At 41.0% G+C, this 20,033-nt stretch overlaps 2 protein-coding genes and 5 non-coding genes across 7 annotated transcripts; all 7 read right to left on the bottom strand.

Moving 5' to 3' along the window:
- Positions 1-850: 850 nt before the first annotated feature.
- rps5 (ribosomal protein S5) lies at positions 851-4,905 on the bottom strand. Its single transcript, XM_063185605.1, has 6 exons — positions 4,777-4,905; positions 3,760-3,865; positions 2,979-3,188; positions 2,379-2,507; positions 1,509-1,607; positions 851-968 (listed from the first exon to the last, which is right to left on the bottom strand). Exons 2-6 carry the CDS (start codon positions 3,862-3,864, stop codon positions 900-902), a joined length of 612 nt encoding a protein of 203 aa, XP_063041675.1. The 5' UTR covers position 3,865; positions 4,777-4,905; the 3' UTR covers positions 851-899.
- On the bottom strand, positions 1,046-1,181 carry LOC134436880 (small nucleolar RNA SNORA3/SNORA45 family). The gene has a single exon (XR_010032293.1). It is a non-coding gene; the product is annotated as a small nucleolar RNA SNORA3/SNORA45 family (small nucleolar RNA).
- Positions 1,770-1,904, bottom strand: LOC134436864 (small nucleolar RNA SNORA3/SNORA45 family). The gene has a single exon (XR_010032278.1). It is a non-coding gene; the product is annotated as a small nucleolar RNA SNORA3/SNORA45 family (small nucleolar RNA).
- Positions 2,585-2,718, bottom strand: LOC134436861 (small nucleolar RNA SNORA3/SNORA45 family). The gene has a single exon (XR_010032275.1). It is a non-coding gene; the product is annotated as a small nucleolar RNA SNORA3/SNORA45 family (small nucleolar RNA).
- On the bottom strand, positions 3,308-3,442 carry LOC134436863 (small nucleolar RNA SNORA3/SNORA45 family). The gene has a single exon (XR_010032277.1). It is a non-coding gene; the product is annotated as a small nucleolar RNA SNORA3/SNORA45 family (small nucleolar RNA).
- Positions 4,011-4,143, bottom strand: LOC134436862 (small nucleolar RNA SNORA3/SNORA45 family). The gene has a single exon (XR_010032276.1). It is a non-coding gene; the product is annotated as a small nucleolar RNA SNORA3/SNORA45 family (small nucleolar RNA).
- A 1,275-nt stretch (positions 4,906-6,180) lies between the features above and the next one.
- Positions 6,181-19,956, bottom strand: ppt2b (palmitoyl-protein thioesterase 2b). The gene is made up of 8 exons (XM_063185602.1): positions 19,272-19,956; positions 15,486-15,639; positions 14,811-14,906; positions 14,385-14,492; positions 12,801-12,884; positions 11,718-11,802; positions 11,134-11,188; positions 6,181-9,366 (listed from the first exon to the last, which is right to left on the bottom strand). Exons 1-8 carry the CDS (start codon positions 19,449-19,451, stop codon positions 9,223-9,225), a joined length of 906 nt encoding a protein of 301 aa, XP_063041672.1. The 5' UTR covers positions 19,452-19,956; the 3' UTR covers positions 6,181-9,222.
- Between the last annotated feature and the right edge of the window lie 77 nt (positions 19,957-20,033).

Here is a 20,033-nt window from a genome sequence, read left to right as displayed (position 1 = left end):
CAGCCCAGTTTCAATGAGCAGCATAGTTGCAGTACCTTTTTTGACCATTTCCTGCACAGTGTCCCTTTAAGTAAACCTCTTCATGCAAATGAATTTACTTAATGGTTCACATTTAGAGGTTTAGATAATAAATTGATAAAAGTAATAAATTGTAGACAATCGAAAATATTGCCCTCTTCCAAAATGTTACGGTTTTCATGCTTTTTAATCAGTAAATCCACTGTTCAATGTAGCCTAATTTTAGCTTTAATTTTAAAAAAATGACTGCTTTCAGGTCTTCCATCAACTGCTATAGTTCAAATGGAATAAAAATGGTATACAACTGCAACCATTATAGAATGTGGAACCATATTAACTTCTGCAAGTGTTCCATTTAAACCACCCAACCTTCACATTCATTTCAGTCTGGAACAAAGAAGTCAATTTACATCTGTTCACTTAGCATTAAATTAACTATTGTTTACTGTATTGCTTTTGGTGTGATATGGATATGTTAAGCCACTATTCCACATAGGTGACTTGCCACTAGTGTCCCATTCTGGGCAATACACCAAGTAAGTGTCTTGGACCCAGAAGATATTAATTTGGTTCTTTATCTTCATTTATACAAATCCCTGTTTATGTTTTCCCAACATTTTGTACAAGTGCTGAAACATTGTAGTGTATAGCTTTTTCAATCCTATTAAATTATCTACAACAACTTTGTGTTTCACATTTTACAAAATCCCTGCACAAAAAAAAAAATGCCTCAATGTCAGACATAACCTACCCGTTCAACAAAAAGATGATCATTGTCAATCTTTGACACACACACACACACCTTTTAAAGAAACAAGACTGAGAATGGAACTGATTTCCACCAATGTTTTATTTCCTCCTGTAAAAAGCGACAGACATGTTTAACGGTTAGACTTGGCCACTCTCTCCAACTCGTCCTTCTTCTTAATGGCGTAGGAGTTGGAAGAACCCTGAAAGGAGAGACAAAGGATTCAGAAGACTGGCCAAGAAGTGCATTCTAGAACACTGGATTATCAAAACAAACGGTTGATGTTTCTAAGCCGGTGATTGGCTGAAGTACAGGAAGCAGCAGCCAATGAATAAGCAGAGAAGTGGTTTACTCTGCGAGGACTCTAGCACACCAGGACAATGTAGTGGTGTCAGGATGTGACTCTAGTCTCGCTCAGTCAAGGGACAATAGACAGCAAAATGTTTAACATTGGGCTCATATGAAAAATGCTAATTTTCAATGGGAGAACATGCCTTTGCTGAATAACCATTTTAAGGCTTAGAGTCACGTGAACACATTGTACATAGTTATATGTAAACCATAAAACCATACAGTGCATATAACTGACTGACCACTAAGGTTGTGGGTGAACTCAGTCATGCCAACAAGCCTAGCTCTTTGGTGTAGCGGCCAGGATGCCAGCTTTGATACCCGAAAAGCTCTGGGTTTGAGTCCTAGTGGGCCAAGCCTCCTTCCATTAGCTACAACAACTATGGCTTACCTTAGCTGCGTTAATGAGCTCATCAGCCAAGCACTCAGCAATGGTCTTAATGTTCCTGAAGGCAGCCTCTCTGGCACCAGTGCACAGCAGCCAGATAGCCTGGAAGGGAGACACACAAGACACACATTAGCACAGGAGCCAACATACGAGAGCTCTGTACGTTTTTGTTGACATAATTGCATTAAAATGTCTGTTTATTGAATAAAAATACTGCCTATTTAAAGTCCTACTACACAACAAAAGGTGTCAAACGTGAAGTGAAAATGTTTCTGAGCGGGTGATTGGCCGGGCAAAGAAATGAGCAGCGGCCAATGAATTAGCAAAGACAATTTCTCTACGAGGACTCTAGCACACCATAACAACAGTGTATGTCAGGATGTGACTCTGAGTCTCGATAACAGACATGCCCAACAAAGAAAGTCTCTTCAGAGAGCAGTGCGCACACGGGTCCATTTCACTTTGGTCAATAGCAGGTGATGCATGTAAAATTTACTGTCGTTTTCACATTCAAAACCTCAGGAAAAGTGATGGCGACAAAGAAATGGGAATTATATCACTTTCAACCCATCTCATATCATATCAGTATAGTCTGTAGCGTAAACGGCTGCTAAAATGGAACACACATTTTCAACTCCCTTACATACATCACTAGCATAAATAATTCTACAACTCCTCAAGAGTAGAGGTTGCAACATACATTGGAGCAGCGATGATTTCAGAAGCTACAATCCAGTGCCACATATTTCAAAAGACATGCCTAAATGCCCGAATTGGACAGGTAAACATAGGTGTTTCAGAATATGTGGAACTGGATTGTAGATTTCAAATGTACCGGTATGTCACTGCATAAGAGTTTCCTCCTGAGCGTACCTGGTTCACCCTACGCAGTGGGGACACGTCCACAGCCTGCCTCCTGACGGTACCGGCGCGACCAATACGGGTGGAGTCCTCACGAGGTCCACTGTTGATGATGGCATTCACCAGAACCTGCAGGGGGTTCTGGAACAGAAGAAGAGCACAGCAGATATATTGAAGAGTGCTGCTGCTGTTTGATACATGCAGGTTTCACAAAAAAATTATGTTTCTGAGCGGGTGATTGACCGAGCAAATGAGGAGCAGCGGCCAATGAATTAGCAAAGACAATTTCTCTACGAGGACTTTAGCACACCAAAACAACAGTGTATGTCAGGATGTGACTCTAAGTCTCGTTCTAAAGAGAGGAAACAAACACACTGCAACACAACCTATGGAACTGCTCAAAATGACTGCACCTTACCCCGACACATTTCTTTCAGGACAAATTACACATCTTAAGTTATTTGGGGGGCATATTACAATATGGGACATACCAACTTTAATTAGGAAGGCATGTTATTTCTACAGCTCTATAGTGAGATGTGTTGAGCTAAAGTGCTGTGGTGGGTGTCATAATAGCCCACCCTACAGTATGATGTGGTTTTCACTTCGTACCTCGCCAGTCAGGAGGTGGATGATCTCGAAGGCGTGCTTCACAATGCGCACGGTCATGAGCTTCTTGCCATTGTTGCGTCCGTGCATCATCATGGAGTTGGTCAGACGCTCCACGATGGGACACTGGGCCTTGCGGAAACGCTTGGCAGCATAGCGCCCGCCGGAGTGGGGGAGGTACTTGGCGTACTTCTCCTTGACGGCAATGTAATCCTGGTGGTGGAGAGACATGGCAGGTGCATAAGTCACCAGTTAATAAGATGGGAGGAGATAGAGGGTACGGGGTGCACAAACAGATTTTCACATTGATTTCAAACAAGAAAATCAATTAAGTATGTTTCTGAGCGGGTGATTGGCCGGGCAAATAAACGAGCAGCGGCCAATGAATTAGCAAAGACAATTTCTCTACGAGGACTTTAGCACACCCAAACAACAGTGTATGTCAGGATGTGACTCTAAGTCTCGTTCTAAAGAGAGGAAACACACACTGCAACACACAACCTATGGAACTGCTCAATATGACTGCACCTTACCTGCACTCTCAGATCTCCACTATCAAGAACAGCTTGCATTATGTGACTTTGCTCCTCCAACTATGCTGCTAAAATGCTGCAACTGGCCCACTGGACTACAATGGACTATGCTGGACTGCATAGCCTTGACTTTCTTTAATAAATGTTAGGCCTCAGTCAACAAATGCACACAAAATTCATACAAAGTTAGTTGTTAACATAAGGTTAAGACAACACAAAACTGGTGTAAACTAATAGTCAATGGCCCTCACCTGCAGGGAGATGTCGTTGATCTGAACATCATCTGTGCTCCATTTCCCAAAGAGCTTGATCTCTGGGGTTTCGGCAACAGCCGGCGCGGTCTCCCAGTCTGTCATTCTGTGAAATTCAAGACGTCAAAAAAACAGTAAGATGATGGCAATGGCAACATGCGAGATTTCACAGCAGACCTTGAAGCCTGAGCCTGACAAGTCAGTATTCATAAACACGCAAGTTCGATACATGCAGGTTTCACAAAAAAAATAGTTGTTTCTGAGCGGGTGATTGACCGGGCAAATGAGGAGCAGCGGTCAATGAATTAGCAAAGACAATTTCTCTACGAGGACTATAGCACACCAAAACAACAGTGTATGTCAGGATGTGACTCTAGTCTCGACTCATGCGAGTTTCACAGTAGCGAACTTGGGTGTTCTTGGAAAGGCACACTGTTAGCCACTATCTACACAAGTTGAATTGTTCACGCCAGTTAATTCTGACTTCTAAATGCACAGTATAAAACAGTTACTAAACTAACTAATAGATGTGACAATACCACAATATCATGTCTACAACGCAAAGCATCCAAGTACAGAGTTAGTTGCGACACATTACCACCACCTTCCATCCAATAGAGGCTAACGTTAGCGTCAGACTATTGGGTATTACACAAAACAAGAAGTTTATTCCGAGTTATGACGTCTGCAATTTTTGAACATGAAGATATGTCTAAGCGGTCGGTAACGTTAAGACTATAATCCACTGCTTGTGGAAGTCTGTTGAATTCACAAGACACGTTTGCTAGACCAGCTAGCCAGTTGGCTACCCCATGATACGTCCAACAAGGCAAGGCACACATGGATAGACAGCAAGTGACATGGAATAACTTTGACAAACATTAACGCACAAAGACAAAAACTCTGACCGACATCACGCTCAACATAGGTGCACAAGTAATCTACGCATACGAAATACTCGAAAGAGACACAAAATATGGGTAAAAATAAGGCTATTTTCATAATTTTCGTACTCACTTGTGAACACGATTCCACTCCGCACTCCTTTACGACGGAAAAGGGCCTCATGGCGGCGATTCGCCGATGACATAGGAAGCGCTCCAAACACTTCCGGCGCAAACAGCTTCTGGGTATTGTAGTTCAGAAGAGCCACAGAGGCCCGACCAATTACAGGTCTGTGGGCCCGACCAGAGCCATCTAATAACAGAGTTGCGCAAACCGGGGACCAGGAAGTCGGTTGGTGATGTGATTCGCGTAGATTAAAATGTTTCTTAACAGTAAACTTCTGTTCGTTGGAAACTAACACAGAACCATCACATACCAAACAAAGATTAAGTACAAACAAATTACATGACCTTTACCACATTTTCTGTGTTATACCGCCACCTCCTGGAACTAAGTAACTTCTAATAGAACTAAAGTCAATGGGGATTTCCATGTTAACTCTCCGTGAGGCTCCATGAGAGCCGCCATTGCTGTGGAAAGATTGGTCCATAGAGGTCTATGGGAGTGGCGTAACTCTGTTATTAGATGGCTCTGGGCCCGACCAGAGAGGGTTTCGTAAACCGGCTGTGGGCCCGACAGAGCTCTCCCTGCCAGTCCCTGGGCCCGAGGCCACATCAGAAACTAGAAATGCACTCAGAGAGTGCAGACCTCCGCCAAGGAAGCGGTTTGACAAAACATTAGATTATTTACACCCCTATCTATACATGTGGTTACACACGCCTCCTCCCAAGTCGTTCTGCCCTCTTTTTTATTTTATTAAAAACTGGAATGTCAAAATGCCCCTTATCCAGCAGTGGTGAAGAATCTTTAAAAAAATCCTGGATCCAGATTGTGATCTGGATCACCACCAAAATGTAATCACTTGTTTCTTTCATCAATTCCAACAACTCACAAAATTTAATCCAAATCCGTTCATAAGTTTTTGAGTTATCCTGCTGACAGACAACAAAGACAGACAAACCAACTCGACCGAAAACATATCTCCTTGGCGGAGGTAAAAAGAACATGTTAAGTGCAGATGCCAAGAAAGATGGAATCATGTAATTTGATCTTCAAATAGGCCTATAATGCAATGGACAGATTTATTTCCCCCTCCAACCCATATCCATATGAATTACATAGAAGGCCTATGCTTATTTTTAGATGGGTCTTGTTCATTTCAACCGCAGACTGAGAACATTTTATCTTTTATACTTTTACATATTCCTTGTTTTTTTACGTAGGCTAGTAAAGAAAGATTCAGGTGTGCACCAGAAACATTCTCCAACAAGAAAGTTTCAGGTGCGCACAGGGAACCCTTCAGGGTTCGTTTTACTCGCACAATTGTCATTTCCAGAACTGTGTCATTTTGAAAAGGCCTTACTGAACCCATTTTGAAATACATTTCAATTCATTCACACAAACAGAATGACCAGATCAATTTTAAAACTGCCATTTAATGTAGCAGAGCAGACAAAGTTCAACAACATTCCAAGGGCAACAATTACTCACTTTAAAATATATAAACGTTAAGGACAAATATGTCTACTTAGAAAGTGTAAAGCACATTGGTACAATTTGTATTTCATATAGAAAAGAGAACAGGAAAAAAAAAACTGTCATGATACACTGCAGAAAGAAAGCGTGCATTTTTTTTGTTGCTCTGCTCACATTGATAACCAATCACTAGGTGGAAAGAAGCCACCTTATGTCAAACAGCTTCTTAAAGGTTTCCATTTCAGATATCATAAAATCTTGAAACTTCACCAATTTTAAAAAATGCTTTGTTCAAAAGATAAGTGAACACAGATATTTCCTTGTAAGAACAGAGTTAATTGAAGTCAGATAACCATAGCATTAACCATTCTGAGCCTTGACATTGTATATGTACTTATCACGCTGATATTTGTGGAACCCGTTATGATTGACCATCAACATTGCCCTTATGACCTTTAAACTTCTTCCAACAGATTCTGTTCACAATGTGAGTAAAACTCTGACCCTCACTGAAATATTATATTATATGCAATGTGATGTCAGAAAGATGACATAAAAAGATGACATAGAAGACATGATAAAAATGGCTTGACATTAAGAAAAGACAAAGGTAGAATGTTTAGATGTGTTGGCTAAGTGGTGGTGTCTCAGGTCAATACTACTGGGGAAAAAAATGAATAACATTTTGACCTGTGTTTTGCAACAGAGAAAATCCCTTTTTTTCAAATTAAACAAAATACAAGATGCTATAACAAGACAGACACTGAAAGTCGATAATTAGGAAATTATTTTCCCACATTCCTTTTAGTTTGGTTAAAATCCATTTACCTTTTTCAAATGCAAGGGAAAAAAAACAAACAAGCATTATGTACAAGGTCATTAAAAACTACAATACTGCCATTATCCACCAAACTATTTACACTAGAAGGTTCTCTCTTGCCATCCTAAAGGATAATGTTCCATAGCCATTTACCCTTTAAACCACATTGTGCAAGTACAAACTAACTTTACAGTCCCTCACCTGTCTCTCTCATCACACACACACGCACACGCACACGCACACGCACAATTATGAACATTGATACATCTACTGTCAGAAAAATAAAAACAGCCCGTTTTCATCTTAGGAGCCTCATTTATGCAAAAAAAGATGTCTAATCCTCGCCTGAGATTTGTCTGAGCTGGATGAGAGGTATGTCATAATAACATGGAAAATAAAGGATGCAATACACTTAGATAGGTAAATGCCAGTCTAGCATTGCCCTTCTCTTCCGAAGTACACTTTCCCCCTCCTTTCCTTTGTTCCCTTTCCCTTTCTTCTCTCTTACACAGTAATAATGTGTCTTTAGGGCATCAGATTTTATGGATGGGCAGGGGGACGTTTGGAGAGGTGAAATATTTGGATATTCAATGTGTTGGCTTGTCTGTAGATGTAACATTCACAAACAAACAAACTGCTTATTTACCTGGTATAATACACTGCAAAAAAGGTAAACAAGAGAACCAACATGAAAAACGTTGCCCTTTAAACAGGTGTCAGTTTTTTGCTGTTTTTAAAGTTGGTTCTATGTTCTACAAGTTACATATAATCAATCTCCTTAATTGATCAACATCCTCACTTCAGTGATGCAAGAGGTGGTTACCAAGGGATGATCACATGTAGTGAAGCACTTCTGATACAATGGACTAAACAAACACTTAAGGCATGATTTCTACTAGGTACTATAGGTCTCCTCTACAAAATGAAAACATCGTCACATAGGACATAAAACAACATAATTAAATATGCAAATGAACATGATATAATCTTGCATTGACTGAATTCCCTTAAATGACCCAAACTGTTACACTTTGCAGTGGGGCAGCAAATGTTCTCAGGCACAATAATTTACCAATGGACGAAGTCTCATACATAACATACAGTATGAGATTTGCACTCTAGGCACACATTGACAAATGGTACAAAAAGATGTATGTTGAGTGTTTCCGTGTGCCGAGCGAACTGTAAGAACCATCGCAGTTGACTAATGAGCATTTTCCACGCAGAGGGTGAGGACACGCGTTTCGCGTAGTCCTCTGAACTGTGATAAAACCACATGAAAATATAGTATATCGTTTTTGTATGTGTGAAACACGTCTGAAAAAGATACCAACGTTGGCTTGTCTGGTGTTGACTTGCATTGACTGTGTGCATCTCACTCTCTGTAGGAAAAGGCACAGGTACAGTAGAGTAGGTGAGTGAGTCGGTGGGTAAATGATTTGAGTGGACGGACGGTTTGTTTTGTTTGTTTGTGGAGTGGATTGGGTTGGATCCATGGCGCTGTCCGAAATGCTCCCTCATTCACTCACTACATAGTGCACAGTATGGAGTGTCTGTCACACTGTTTTCTACTCTGTGTAATTGCACTACAGTCAGAGATGTCGAAAGTAAAAGTAGAAGTAAATTCATGGTCCAAGTACACCACCAGTGACATGATATTACATAGTTGTTACACCAGTTACTCCTTTGTACTTACTAGACTGATTGTATTGTTACTGAAAAAAACTAAAACCTTGAAAAAAACTGCAAGAAATGTGACACAACCAGCGCAGAATCAGCTGATCACAATACAGGTACTGCAGTCTACAGTAATTGCAGACCAGTTAATTGGTGACATCACCACTGCTGGAAGGAAACTTTCGCACGTTTTTACTTCTACTTTTACTCTGACCCCTCAGACTATAACACAGTGAATGAGCGAGTGACCATTTCGAATATTACCCATGGTACCAAAACCAAGATGGAGGACAGCTGCGGAGGGAAGGGCTTTGGGTGAGCACCCAAAATGGCGGACAATAAGGAAAGGGAAGGGCCTACGGTACCCACGGTACCCAAACCAAGTTGCAGAACGTCTGTGGATGGACGGGAGGGAAGGGCTTTGGGTGAGCAGTGAGCACCCAAAATGGCGGACGATGAGAAGGGCCTTATGTGAGGGAAGGGCCTTATGTGAGCCACTTCTCCATGCAGGTGGTGAAGACAGTTTGGTTTGAGTGCCACTTGACGTGCTCTACACCGGCCAGGGCACACAGCACCATGTCCCCACGAGCCTGCAGCGTCTTCAGGCCAAACGTGTCCCTCAGGTACACCTGGAGGGGGGCAAAAGGATATTATGATTAATTAATATGATGATGACATTTTCACGTGGAGAGAGACTTAGAGAGAGGAAACATTCTGTTGCATGTGTTCGTATTTCTTCTATCAGGGACCACCATGATGGAAATAAGTATTTTACGCTTTTACATGTAATATCTTGGATACCCATTGTCAATAAATAAACCAAACTAAACCAAACCAAACCATACCAAAACAGGAGGAAGAGCAGGTTAAATCCAATACAAGTACAACAAGCACAATCAATCACAATGCCCCCAGTGCTACATGTACATGAGTTTGTGTATGTATGCATGTGTACTGAAGTATACAAATGTATGTGTTAGGCAGCTCCTGCAGACAAATCACACATGGTGGGCGGACAAACAAACAAACAGACAGAGAGACAGACAGAGACACACACACACTAGAAGAAAGGAGGGGGAGTAAAAGGTCAGAGTGCCGTAGATGGTGAGAGCAAAACATACACCACATTCCACATTATTACCGTACGCAAATGACATTTTTCACTGTTTTCCCAAATAATCAATAGAAATGACAGTCGTCGTAATTTTCAAGTCATCAGTCATTAGAGTACAATTAAAAAGTTTTTGAACTAACCTTCCAATGATAATGATATTTTTTAAAATAATAAAAAACTGAAAATGCCCAAAAGTGCTCTGTTCCAAATTAATACGCAAAACAGTTTTGTAGTGTTGTAATCCAAATTTCTTTCTTTTTTTCCCATTTACATTAAAACAGTTGGCATTTGGTACCTTCTAAATTACATTTCAATGTTCAAAACTTGGCTATAAGCTGTAAATGTAATGCTGCATTTAACAGACATTCTAACTCGCCAGACATAAAACCCCATTGAAAATGAATGGGATGTTATGCGAGTTAGATGTTATGCGAGTTAGAAAGTCGATACCACCAAAGCACCTAAACGTGGCATGGAAATCTACGGGTATATTGAAGAGTGAAGTGTGGGTCACCAGACCAAACAAACAGAAACAGCTAAGAGCAAAGCATCAAGGATATCTGGGCTTCCATAACTCCCATGTAATGCCCTGTCATTGACTTCAACGTTAAATGCAGCATTACAATTACAGCTTATAACCAAGTTTTGAACATTGAAATGTAATTTAGAAGGTACCAAATGCCAACTGTTTTGATGTAAATGGGAAAAAAGAAAGAAATTTGGGTTACAACACTACAAAACTGTTTTGAGTAATAATTTGGAACAGAGCCCTTTTGGGCATGTAAACTTTTTTATTATTTAAAAAAATACTGTTATTATTGGAAGGTTCGTTCAAAAACTTTTTAATTGTACTCTAATGGCTGATGACTTGAAAATTATGACGACTGTCATTTCTATTGATTATTTGGGGAAACAGCGAAAAATGTAATTTGCGTAATAATGTGGAATGCGGTGTATTATCAGTAGACCAAATGTTTAACCCCTTAAGACACGGCATTATAAATTAGCTGTTACCAGAATGGCAATGACCAAGTCGTAATGTATAACTAAAGGCCCCGTGCACTGTCATAGTAGTGTAGTACTATAGTAGTTAACTTTCAATGTCTATTACAGCGTGCCGCAGGAGGTACGGCGTGCATTAACAGGCTACAAAATGTCAGGTACGGTATGCATCTTGAAAAGAGGAAGAAATACAGACAAACAAACACAGGCAAAGACACTTCCTCCTCAGCTGAGGTAAAGAGTAAGTCCTCACAGGACAAGTGCAAAACGTACAACATACCTCCTGGTTCTTCATTTCCACAACAGTTTCATTCTCGTTGTAAAATCCAAATTGGCTGTGTGAGGAGAAACCAATAAAACACAGACACGTGAAAACAAGGACAGAACCTAATCATAAACACAGTGGTGTCTGGACTCATAAAATGATTAATTTTACAATTGCTCATAAAATGATTCATTTTACAATTGCGGACTGGAAAACAGTAGCCTGTTCAACAAGAAAAAACGTCACGGATGGTAGAAATTAGGCAGGGCCAAATTAACTTAAAAGGACACATGTTGCTGGTTGCAGTGGAAATGTCCTTGGCTTGTACCCAGTTCACTCAGGGTAGCATCTGCCAAACTTCATGCACTACAAATCTTAGTCACTATACAAAATACAGGTGTCATTTGAAACAGCCAAGAGATGCACTAGACTAGAGGAATCAGTACATAACACACAAACAAACATACATATATAAAAACAGATTGTTTGGTAAAGCTGAACGGTAAACATTTTGGCTGTACAGGTCTACTTACAAAAAAATAGACTGTATGTGCAATTTACAGTGAAGTGTATGATGTAAAGTAAAAGCAGAGCCTCACCTTGACTCCCAAGGAGTGATGACGCCATCATCTGGTCCACCAATCAGCACCAGCTTTTTGATGCGCAGGAAGTTGTTTCTCCACTCTATTGGATGGACAAATAGATGAACAAACCGGAAGTCATTTCTGCATTCTATAGGATGGCCATCATAGTGTCCATCTCAATATCCAACCACCCTTCCTCTCTCCTTTTGCTTGCGGCCTTGTGCTTTGCTGACACCCCGCCTCCGAGGAGAGAACAATACAGTTTCCCTGCTGTCAGCCTAGGCACAACAACCTTTGGGGGACTTTCTCACTGTCAAGATCCCGACTGTAAATGAGAACATGACGTCTGAATTGTGCTTTTGCGAGACAATGAATAAAATGTCTATTGTCAATGAGTAAAGGGAGAGGACAGGAGGTTATCTATTGAGCTGGATCCATAGACTTGCACAATATGTCTGATATGGGCACATAGTTAAACAAACAAGAGCTTGGTTCTGCATGCTATAGGATGGACACAACGCCGATGGACACATGGAGAAAAGCAGTAAGTAATTTCTCCGCTGTAATAGGATGGCACATTGATAAGAAATGGGAAGTTATAATGGGCCTGAATTAGCAGCATGCCTGAATTAGCAGCATGAACACAGGTGGCCCAAAAAAACCTGTTGCACAAGGAGATTAAATATTAATGCTCCCTCTTTTTTATTTATGTGCTTCAACCATGACTTGGCATGCATGCATCCATGTTAGGGCTGCACGATATTAGAAAAATACGCGATACACGATAACATGACTGTATATCGCGATATCGATATTGCTCGGGATATTTAATGTATACACAATTGACAACCTTTTCAATACCCTTTTTAATCTTTTCACCAAATTTGCGGTCATTAAAATGTTAAAACTAGGTATTGTAATTTAACCAACTTTTGCTATACGTGTATTGCAAGCCGTGATATCGCGATAACAATACATTTTCGCAACACTTATAAAACAGCCATATCTTATTAAGACGGGTAGAGTAGACTGTACAAGCTCATACTCGTGCGCACAGACACACACTCATGCACAGGCACGCACACACACACCACATACCAGTAGCGTTGGGGTTTTCTCTCTCGTTGTTCAGTATCGCCAGGTAATCACTACTGTTTAAGTAGATGTCTCTGTGATGAGGGTCTATAAGGAAACACAAATGCGTCCGTGAATAAACTAAATGAGGCAAACATCAATTTACATTCACAATATCCATTTCAGATTTTTACGATTTTTCCACACCCATATATAATAATGGGAGACTAACTTATTATAATGGTACAAATCATATACATACTTATGTACTTGTGAATAAACCGAAACAGGCAAACACACATCAGTTTACATACACAATTAAAACACTTCAGGCAGTCATTGATGTGAATGTATTACATGACAATAGGAGACATATGTTTTTGTGATGATACAAAGCAGCATGGTCAAACAGAGTGAGACAGACAACAAAGACTAAGGTTTTTCTTAAACATTTCCACTGAGGGTGTTGTAGTTCCTCAACATGTAAACAGAAACAGAGCTATGGGTGTAGATTTACAGAACAAGCCGTTACAAAATACAACCGAGCATCGAAAGTGCTCTCAGAGCATCAGACAAAGGCACGACATGAAATGCAGATATTATTTTATATTTTAATTTTCCATTGATTTCCAGGAAAATTAAATGTACAAGAGAGACAGAGAGAGCAAGAGAGAGCGAGAGAGAGAGAGAGCGCATTTATATTTTAGTGTGTGTGTGGGTGCACACTCGGGGTGGAGGTTTACAAACTTCCCATGGTAATTTAAGACTGCACAACTGATCCCATGCCTCAATCAGAAATGCTGGCTCAATCACAAAACAGTGCATCAGACATGTATCCAACAAGTCAATACGACTCAAGTTACATTTTCAGACATGACCCGTGCCAAACTAATGAGGAGATACTCTTCCCTAGCCTGGATCTGGCCGTACTAACTGAGAGTATTTCCAATGTCTCAATGGGGCGTGTTTAAGGCAAAGACGCACCAGTCCAGTTAGATGGGGAGTGAAGGAGCTGGTGGTCATACTGATTGTACAGAAGCTTCAACCAGTATACCTATAGCATACTGGTATATTGGTTGCAGTTACAGTGGGTGCTGCTCATAAGTTTACAAGTGTCAACTCAATTCTCAGAGGGTCATACAAATGGTATGTCTAGCTCATGTTCATACAAAAGACAGAGGGGGTGTCGTGCCAGTGCCTCCAGTCCTTATGGGTGCGTAAGTGCGTTGGTTCCAAAGATATAAACTACAGAAGTAAAGAGTGGAACTCGCATACCAGTAGCCGATGCACTAATTAGTTTATTGCTTTACACATATACAAGTGCAAAACGTTTTTGGTCACCAGACCTTCCTCAGTGTTGCCAGACCTTACTTTTTGCACTGAGGAAGGTCTAGTGACCGGTGCATAAGGTCCACTCTTTGCTTCTGTGGACTATCGCTTTGGAACCAACACATTTCATGAATGCGAGCCAGGCACGACCTTAGCATCTCCCTCGGACGACGCACATAGGCCAGACCAAATGGCAATAGCCAGGCTAACCCTCCACACACACCCCCACCCCACCCCGGCACCAGAACAGGGTTCTTCCCAGCATGCTCCAGTCCTCACCGTTCCAGTAGTTGCAGATGGATATCGTCTGGCCCCAGGCCGTGTAGCACAGGTGGTACACTTCCGTCTTCACGAACTTGGGGAAGACCCAAGACAAGTAATCTGTGTCTGTGGAGCAGAAATAAAACAAGCTTGTAAATATTCTCATTCATACAGGTCATCTTAGTCAAAAGAGTGAGTGAACAGTGAGTGAAGTGAATGAGTGAGTGAACTTGCCACCTGCGGCCACGTTTGGTGCATGGAAATAAATCCAGAGACATTAAAGACGGTACAGTATTTATGATCCGCTGGGGAAATAAAACAACCCCCACCCCAAAAAAGACCTTGTGTGTGTGTGTGTGTGTGTGTGTGTGTGTGTGTGTGTGTGTGTGTGTGTGTGTGTGTTTTGGCCCCAGAAAAAAAGTAAACGCAACAGCAAAGACTTACCTCCATACTGACCCATCTGAGGGGAGGAGAGGGAGATGAAGGTCTGCACATTGTGGTCAGGTAGCGTGGACAGAATGCCCCGACAGATCAGCCCGCCTTAGGGACAGAGGAAACGCAACGAAATCAATTTCATTCAATGTCAATGTATTGGGGTGCCATGGCTCAATGGGCTAAGGTACCGTACAATTACACTGGGGACCCGGGTATGATTCCGACTCAAGGTCATTTCCTGATCGGTCATGGCCAGGAAAAATAAGTTGTTAATTGTTTATAGAATGAAACAAAAATGTTATTATTATTATTATTATATTATTATTATTATTATTAATAATAAAATGTCTTACACCAGCTCATTCCTATAATAAGTAGAATAATCAGAGAAACTTGAATTTCAATTTGATTTTAATTTCATTTTGAAGTGGTGCCTTATTTATTCCCAGAGCTGTATGTAGTATAAACTTTGGACCAATTGTAGGCAGCAAAAGAACTAACATCATTAATTAGTATATGATAATAATTACCATCACACACATGCAAGTGTAATGCTTAGACATATGGGTATATGTGTTTTAATACTAAATTACTGGCAAAACCATTTCACACCCAAAAACTAAGAATGCATAGGTCTAGCTGAAACGGCACATGCATATATAAAATGATCATTTGAGGCATCACCTTGCGAGTAGCAGATGAAATGGACGCCGTCGTCAGCGTTTTGCATTATGGGATAGATGGCCTCCTTGAAGCCCTCCACCTGTTTCCATAGCGGCTGCAGGCTGGCGCTCCTGTCGAACAGGTCGATCACCGACACGTTGGTACCTGGGTGGGACTGACAGGGGGAACGCAAGTGAGATTCGGAAAGAGAGAAAGGGAACATCGCTGAGGTCAGGGTAGAGTATTCACTAGACTTGTCAATCAGCTATGTTCAGTTCACTTCATGGAAGTAGCTGAAGTGAGATGAGTTGGGTGGGGGTGATAGCCTGGGTGTGTAGGCACTATTGCAAACTAGAGGGGGACATCTTGGCATTCTTTTGCAGATAGTCCCTGGTGTCACAGTGTGGCGGTTGCCTCCATTTTGAAAAAAGAAATAGCGAAGTCTCTTGGAATGGTGGAGGATGGTATTGGTCATCCTCTCTCCACCCACCTGTTTGTGCTGGTGTTATCAAAAGCGACTTCCAAAAGGAAGACAGAAAAAAACAAACAATGGAGAAAGACAGACAGAGTTTACAAAAGGTGTGGTTCAGTCACCATTTCTAAAAGTCTGCCTGTGCTCTCACTTTCTGTCTCTCTACTTCATTTCCTTTCGAATGCCTGAAGAATCTCTGCTACGCTGTCTGCTCTGCAGTATGACAGTGGAGCATTGTGTGTGTGTGTGCTTGTTCAGAGTCAATCCATATGAAGGAGGAAACTTTGGCATGGGCACAGGTCCTTAACTGCTAGCTCATGACTGTGTGCTGGTAGTTTTGTTTGCTAGTATTGAACTTGTGGGGTCATAGGTTTCAGTGCTTGCCATACATAGACCATTCTCTGGTCTTTCATTTTCCGCAAGACCAAAGAATAAAAGCCAGGCACCAGAAGGTGCTCAACAGCCGCACATGTACCCATATAAGCCCTAGGTCTATGACTGTACCAATCAGTGGGGGTGCACACAGAACACTTAAACTGGCCCAATATTTTTCCCATAGCACTACACAATGCTTCTTGAGTGGCCTATGCTCCCACAACTCTAAGCTATATATCCCCACAGTCTTATGATCCTTCATGATTTTTCAAATTTTAATGTTTCCTTTTCCCCAAAAAACATAGCTTTACTTACTCTGTAGGGTAAGGGATTGTTTTTTTTATTTTTTATTTTTTTAAATCTGGGCATATATTGCTATAGCATTCTTTCCTGTAGTGCCAGACCTTTGTCGACCGAGTGGAAAAGGCAGAAAAAATTTCCTCCACCACAAGATTTGTCACTTTTCTAACAATACACTAAACGTAGAGTTGTGGGAAGATCTGACCAAATGACAAATCTTCTCCTATATCCTCCCCCTCTGACCATCTCACCACACTGCTGTCCTGCTCTCGTGATGAATAGCAACCCCTGAGTGTCATTTTGTGCACGATGTGACAAACGTAAATTACACATTGAATGACGAGTATTACACCTTATTAGAGGTGTATAAAATAGAGGTAAGCAGTACACTACGCAACATTTTGAGCAACTGCAACTCTTTTGGACAACACTATAAGCTCTTATTTGGACAGTTTATCACTAGAACACTTTTAGCAGGAGACCTTGGATCAGTAGTAGACATTTTTCAATACATTTTATAGGAAAATTAGGAGCAAATCATGTTGTTGCCCAGCAACATTGCCAACAAGGTTGACCTGCGTATCATCGCCTTTAGGCCTACTGATGCAATTTCAACAGCAGTGCATGATCTTACATGAGTTAAATTCACAATTTTAATGGATCAAAATCACCCTTTGTTTTATTCTTTTGAGTTGCTGCCTTCGGGCAACAGATTCAGATATCCTGCTATTACTAAAAACAGGATGAAGAACTCTTTTATTCCACAGGTTATTTGGCCTTTTTAACAAACAGAGTAAACAAAAATGTACATCTTAATCTTGCACCCTGTTCAGCAGGCCTGAGCAGGGATTGCACTTGTGTAGTTTTTATCTGCCATGTATTTATTGATTTTAGCCCTTGCTGATTTTGCACTTATCCTATGCTATATGAATGCTATGGGATAGACTGGGACTGCTGATGATTGATGATGGTTAAGCACCTGTCTATGTCCAATGTCCAATGAAGGGGGGGGGGGTTGGGAGGGATCTGTTGTATGTCTTGACTGTCCTCATGTCCAATGCGCCACCTACTAGAAGCTAGAAGAAATTTCCCCCATGAAGGATAATAAAGACGCTAACTACTACTACTACTACTACTAGTTAGCTTATACACCTGTTACTCACCTGTAACGTATGCGGTACACTCAGTTAAAGTTCTTCAACTTTCAATTCATACACTTTCACATGGTATTTAGACTCGCTCTTAGTTCAGGAAATTGTTCAGGAAATTGATGAACTGTGCAAACAACTTTCAACCACCTGCCAAATCTTGTGCTCTCTGTCTCTGCTCATTTCCTGTCTGCCAAGCACATACATGCGTGGCTTCTCGTGTGTAAAGTGCACATCTCTTACCAGGGAAGCTGACGGGAGAAGCAAAGAGGCTAGTTGTCCGAGGCCCAGAGACGGGGCCATCAGAATTGGGTCTCCATTACAATATGTTTGCATTGGGTGGGTGGGTGGGGGGAATCTTTCATATGACTCACTCTGTCCCTGGTCAGAGCTGTCAGCAGCCCTATCTCTCATCACACTCTCTCGTGCACCAGCTGGTCTTCTTTGGACAATGGTTAATGAGTAACCAGTAACTAAGTTACACTCAGACATAAACACAAACGCCAGAGGGAAGCCACATGGACAGTGCAATGATAATGAATGTAATATTAGCAATCTATCATACAGGCTGCTGCGGTAAGAGTTTCTCAAGATTTGTGGGGACGGGTGGGCGTTGGGGTTAGCTCAGGACAATTTAGAAGGCACACAAGAGCCAATAGAGAACAATAAGATGATAGGGCCCACTTTCCCCCCGTCAGGTTTTCCACAATATTTAGCATACAGGTACTGGCCATATAATTAGAATATCATGATGTGACCCGGATTTCTTTTTTTTTTCAGAAGAAAATTGTGATTTTATTAACTTACAATATTCTAATAATGTGTATTCCTCAATTCATGCTTTTTTGGAGCTGGAGGGCCAAAATATGTAAACATAAACAAATTAATGATTGGAATAGTTAATGTGGGCAATGCATCTACAATCCATGAAAGTTTAACATTATTGACGGAATTGTGGAAATAAATCAACTTTTTCATAATATTTTAATTATAAGGCCAGTAGGCTACCTGTAGTTTTATGCATCTCTGTGTTGGGCTTATGGCTTCAAAAGACAATATTGCTTTTCCACCCCTGACGCTTCATACCGGTAATACCGCACAACACAGGAAAGCGCTGAGTCAAGTCAGTTTAGTCCCACCCTAGTCTTCCATGATGATACATGATGTTCTGTTCTGACAGACAAAATGAGAAGAACCATTATGTCTGTAGCTCAGAAGATATTGGGTATATTTTCATCATGTTGATTGTAGGCTGTGTTTTATACATATAATTACGTATTTCCAGAGTGAATTCAAAAATCGTATTAGATATAAGGTGAAGATAAGGTTATGCAAGCAGCCTTGGAACTAGGTAGAGGGCCAGTTCTTATTTGGATGCAACATTAGTCTATCATCGTCGAACCCCCAAACAAGCAGAATTATGCACAAACACCTGTCTTGTTGTTTTCCCGTCAACCTACACCAGATGTCAACAAGGTCTCGTGCGTCTCGGTATCATGAAAAAACACTCACCTCGTTGATAAAGCGTATCAGGTTGACAAAATCAGTGGAGCTGTCGAATAGTCCATGGACAATTACTATCGGTCGGTATCCCAAAACAGCGGAGAACAGACAGGCTCCTAGAAGACACCACAAAACTCTTGGCGCCCCGCTTTTCCTTTGATAATGTTCTCTTGTGCAAGACATTTCCATGACGCGGTTATAAACAGCGACTTTGCTACTCCCTTTAAAAACAATAATAGCTCCCTTAAATTAAAAACAATAGGTAAAAAAAATAAAATGCAGACGACTTAACAGTAATACAACCGGAGTAGCAGTTGCTCTGTGACTTAACGCATTGAATTTGAATCACTCAGCGACACAATCTTGCGGCTACATAAGATCCCATTTACAGGCATTAACACTTCCCATAAGCCCGTCTAGTCCAGTAGGGCTTCCCTTTTCTTTTTACTCGCACTCCTTTCATCTCCTAAGAACTCTGTGTACTGAGATTTGTATGCACATTTGTATCGAATTCGACCTGTTTGTTCCGGTTTGTTGATCACGCCGGGCGAAGCAGTTGCGTAATTTCCGGTTTAGCAAAGGTAAGGCGCAATAATTAATTAAAATGCTTTAGATGTCTTAATAAAACAGTTTACAAAATGACCATGACGCCTTTCTGCAATACCTGTTTTGACATATGTCGCACGATCAACCAAAAATCATTATTCTCACCTTAAAATTCTTGGTAGACCTCTCTGGATATCCCTTCATAAATACACAAAACAGGCAAGT

The sequence above is a fragment of the Engraulis encrasicolus genome, chromosome 20 (assembly GCF_034702125.1).
Source record: "Engraulis encrasicolus isolate BLACKSEA-1 chromosome 20, IST_EnEncr_1.0, whole genome shotgun sequence".
In the NCBI taxonomy this organism is placed as follows: domain Eukaryota; kingdom Metazoa; phylum Chordata; class Actinopteri; order Clupeiformes; family Engraulidae; genus Engraulis; species Engraulis encrasicolus.
Note: the sequence above shows the minus strand (reverse complement) of the source record. Positions and strands in the feature narration are given on the sequence as shown.

Coding starts and splice junctions, on each gene's coding strand:
- rps5 (XM_063185605.1), bottom strand. CDS start 3,864: ATGACAGACTGGGAGACCGCGCCGGCTGTTGCCGAAACCCCAGAGATC. Junction 3,189..3,759: donor TCAACGACATCTCCCTGCAG/GTGAGGGCCATT, acceptor CTCCACCACCAG/GATTACATTGCCGTCAAGGA. Junction 1,608..2,378: donor CACTGCGTAGGGTGAACCAG/GTACGCTCAGGA, acceptor TCTCCCTTCCAG/GCTATCTGGCTGCTGTGCAC.
- ppt2b (XM_063185602.1), bottom strand. CDS start 19,451: ATGGAAATGTCTTGCACAAGAGAACATTATCAAAGGAAAAGCGGGGCG. Junction 12,885..14,384: donor CATCTGCAACTACTGGAACG/GTGAGGACTGGA, acceptor GTTTCCTTATAG/ACCCTCATCACAGAGACATC. Junction 11,803..12,800: donor AGAAAACCCCAACGCTACTG/GTATGTGGTGTG, acceptor TCCATCCAATAG/AGTGGAGAAACAACTTCCTG.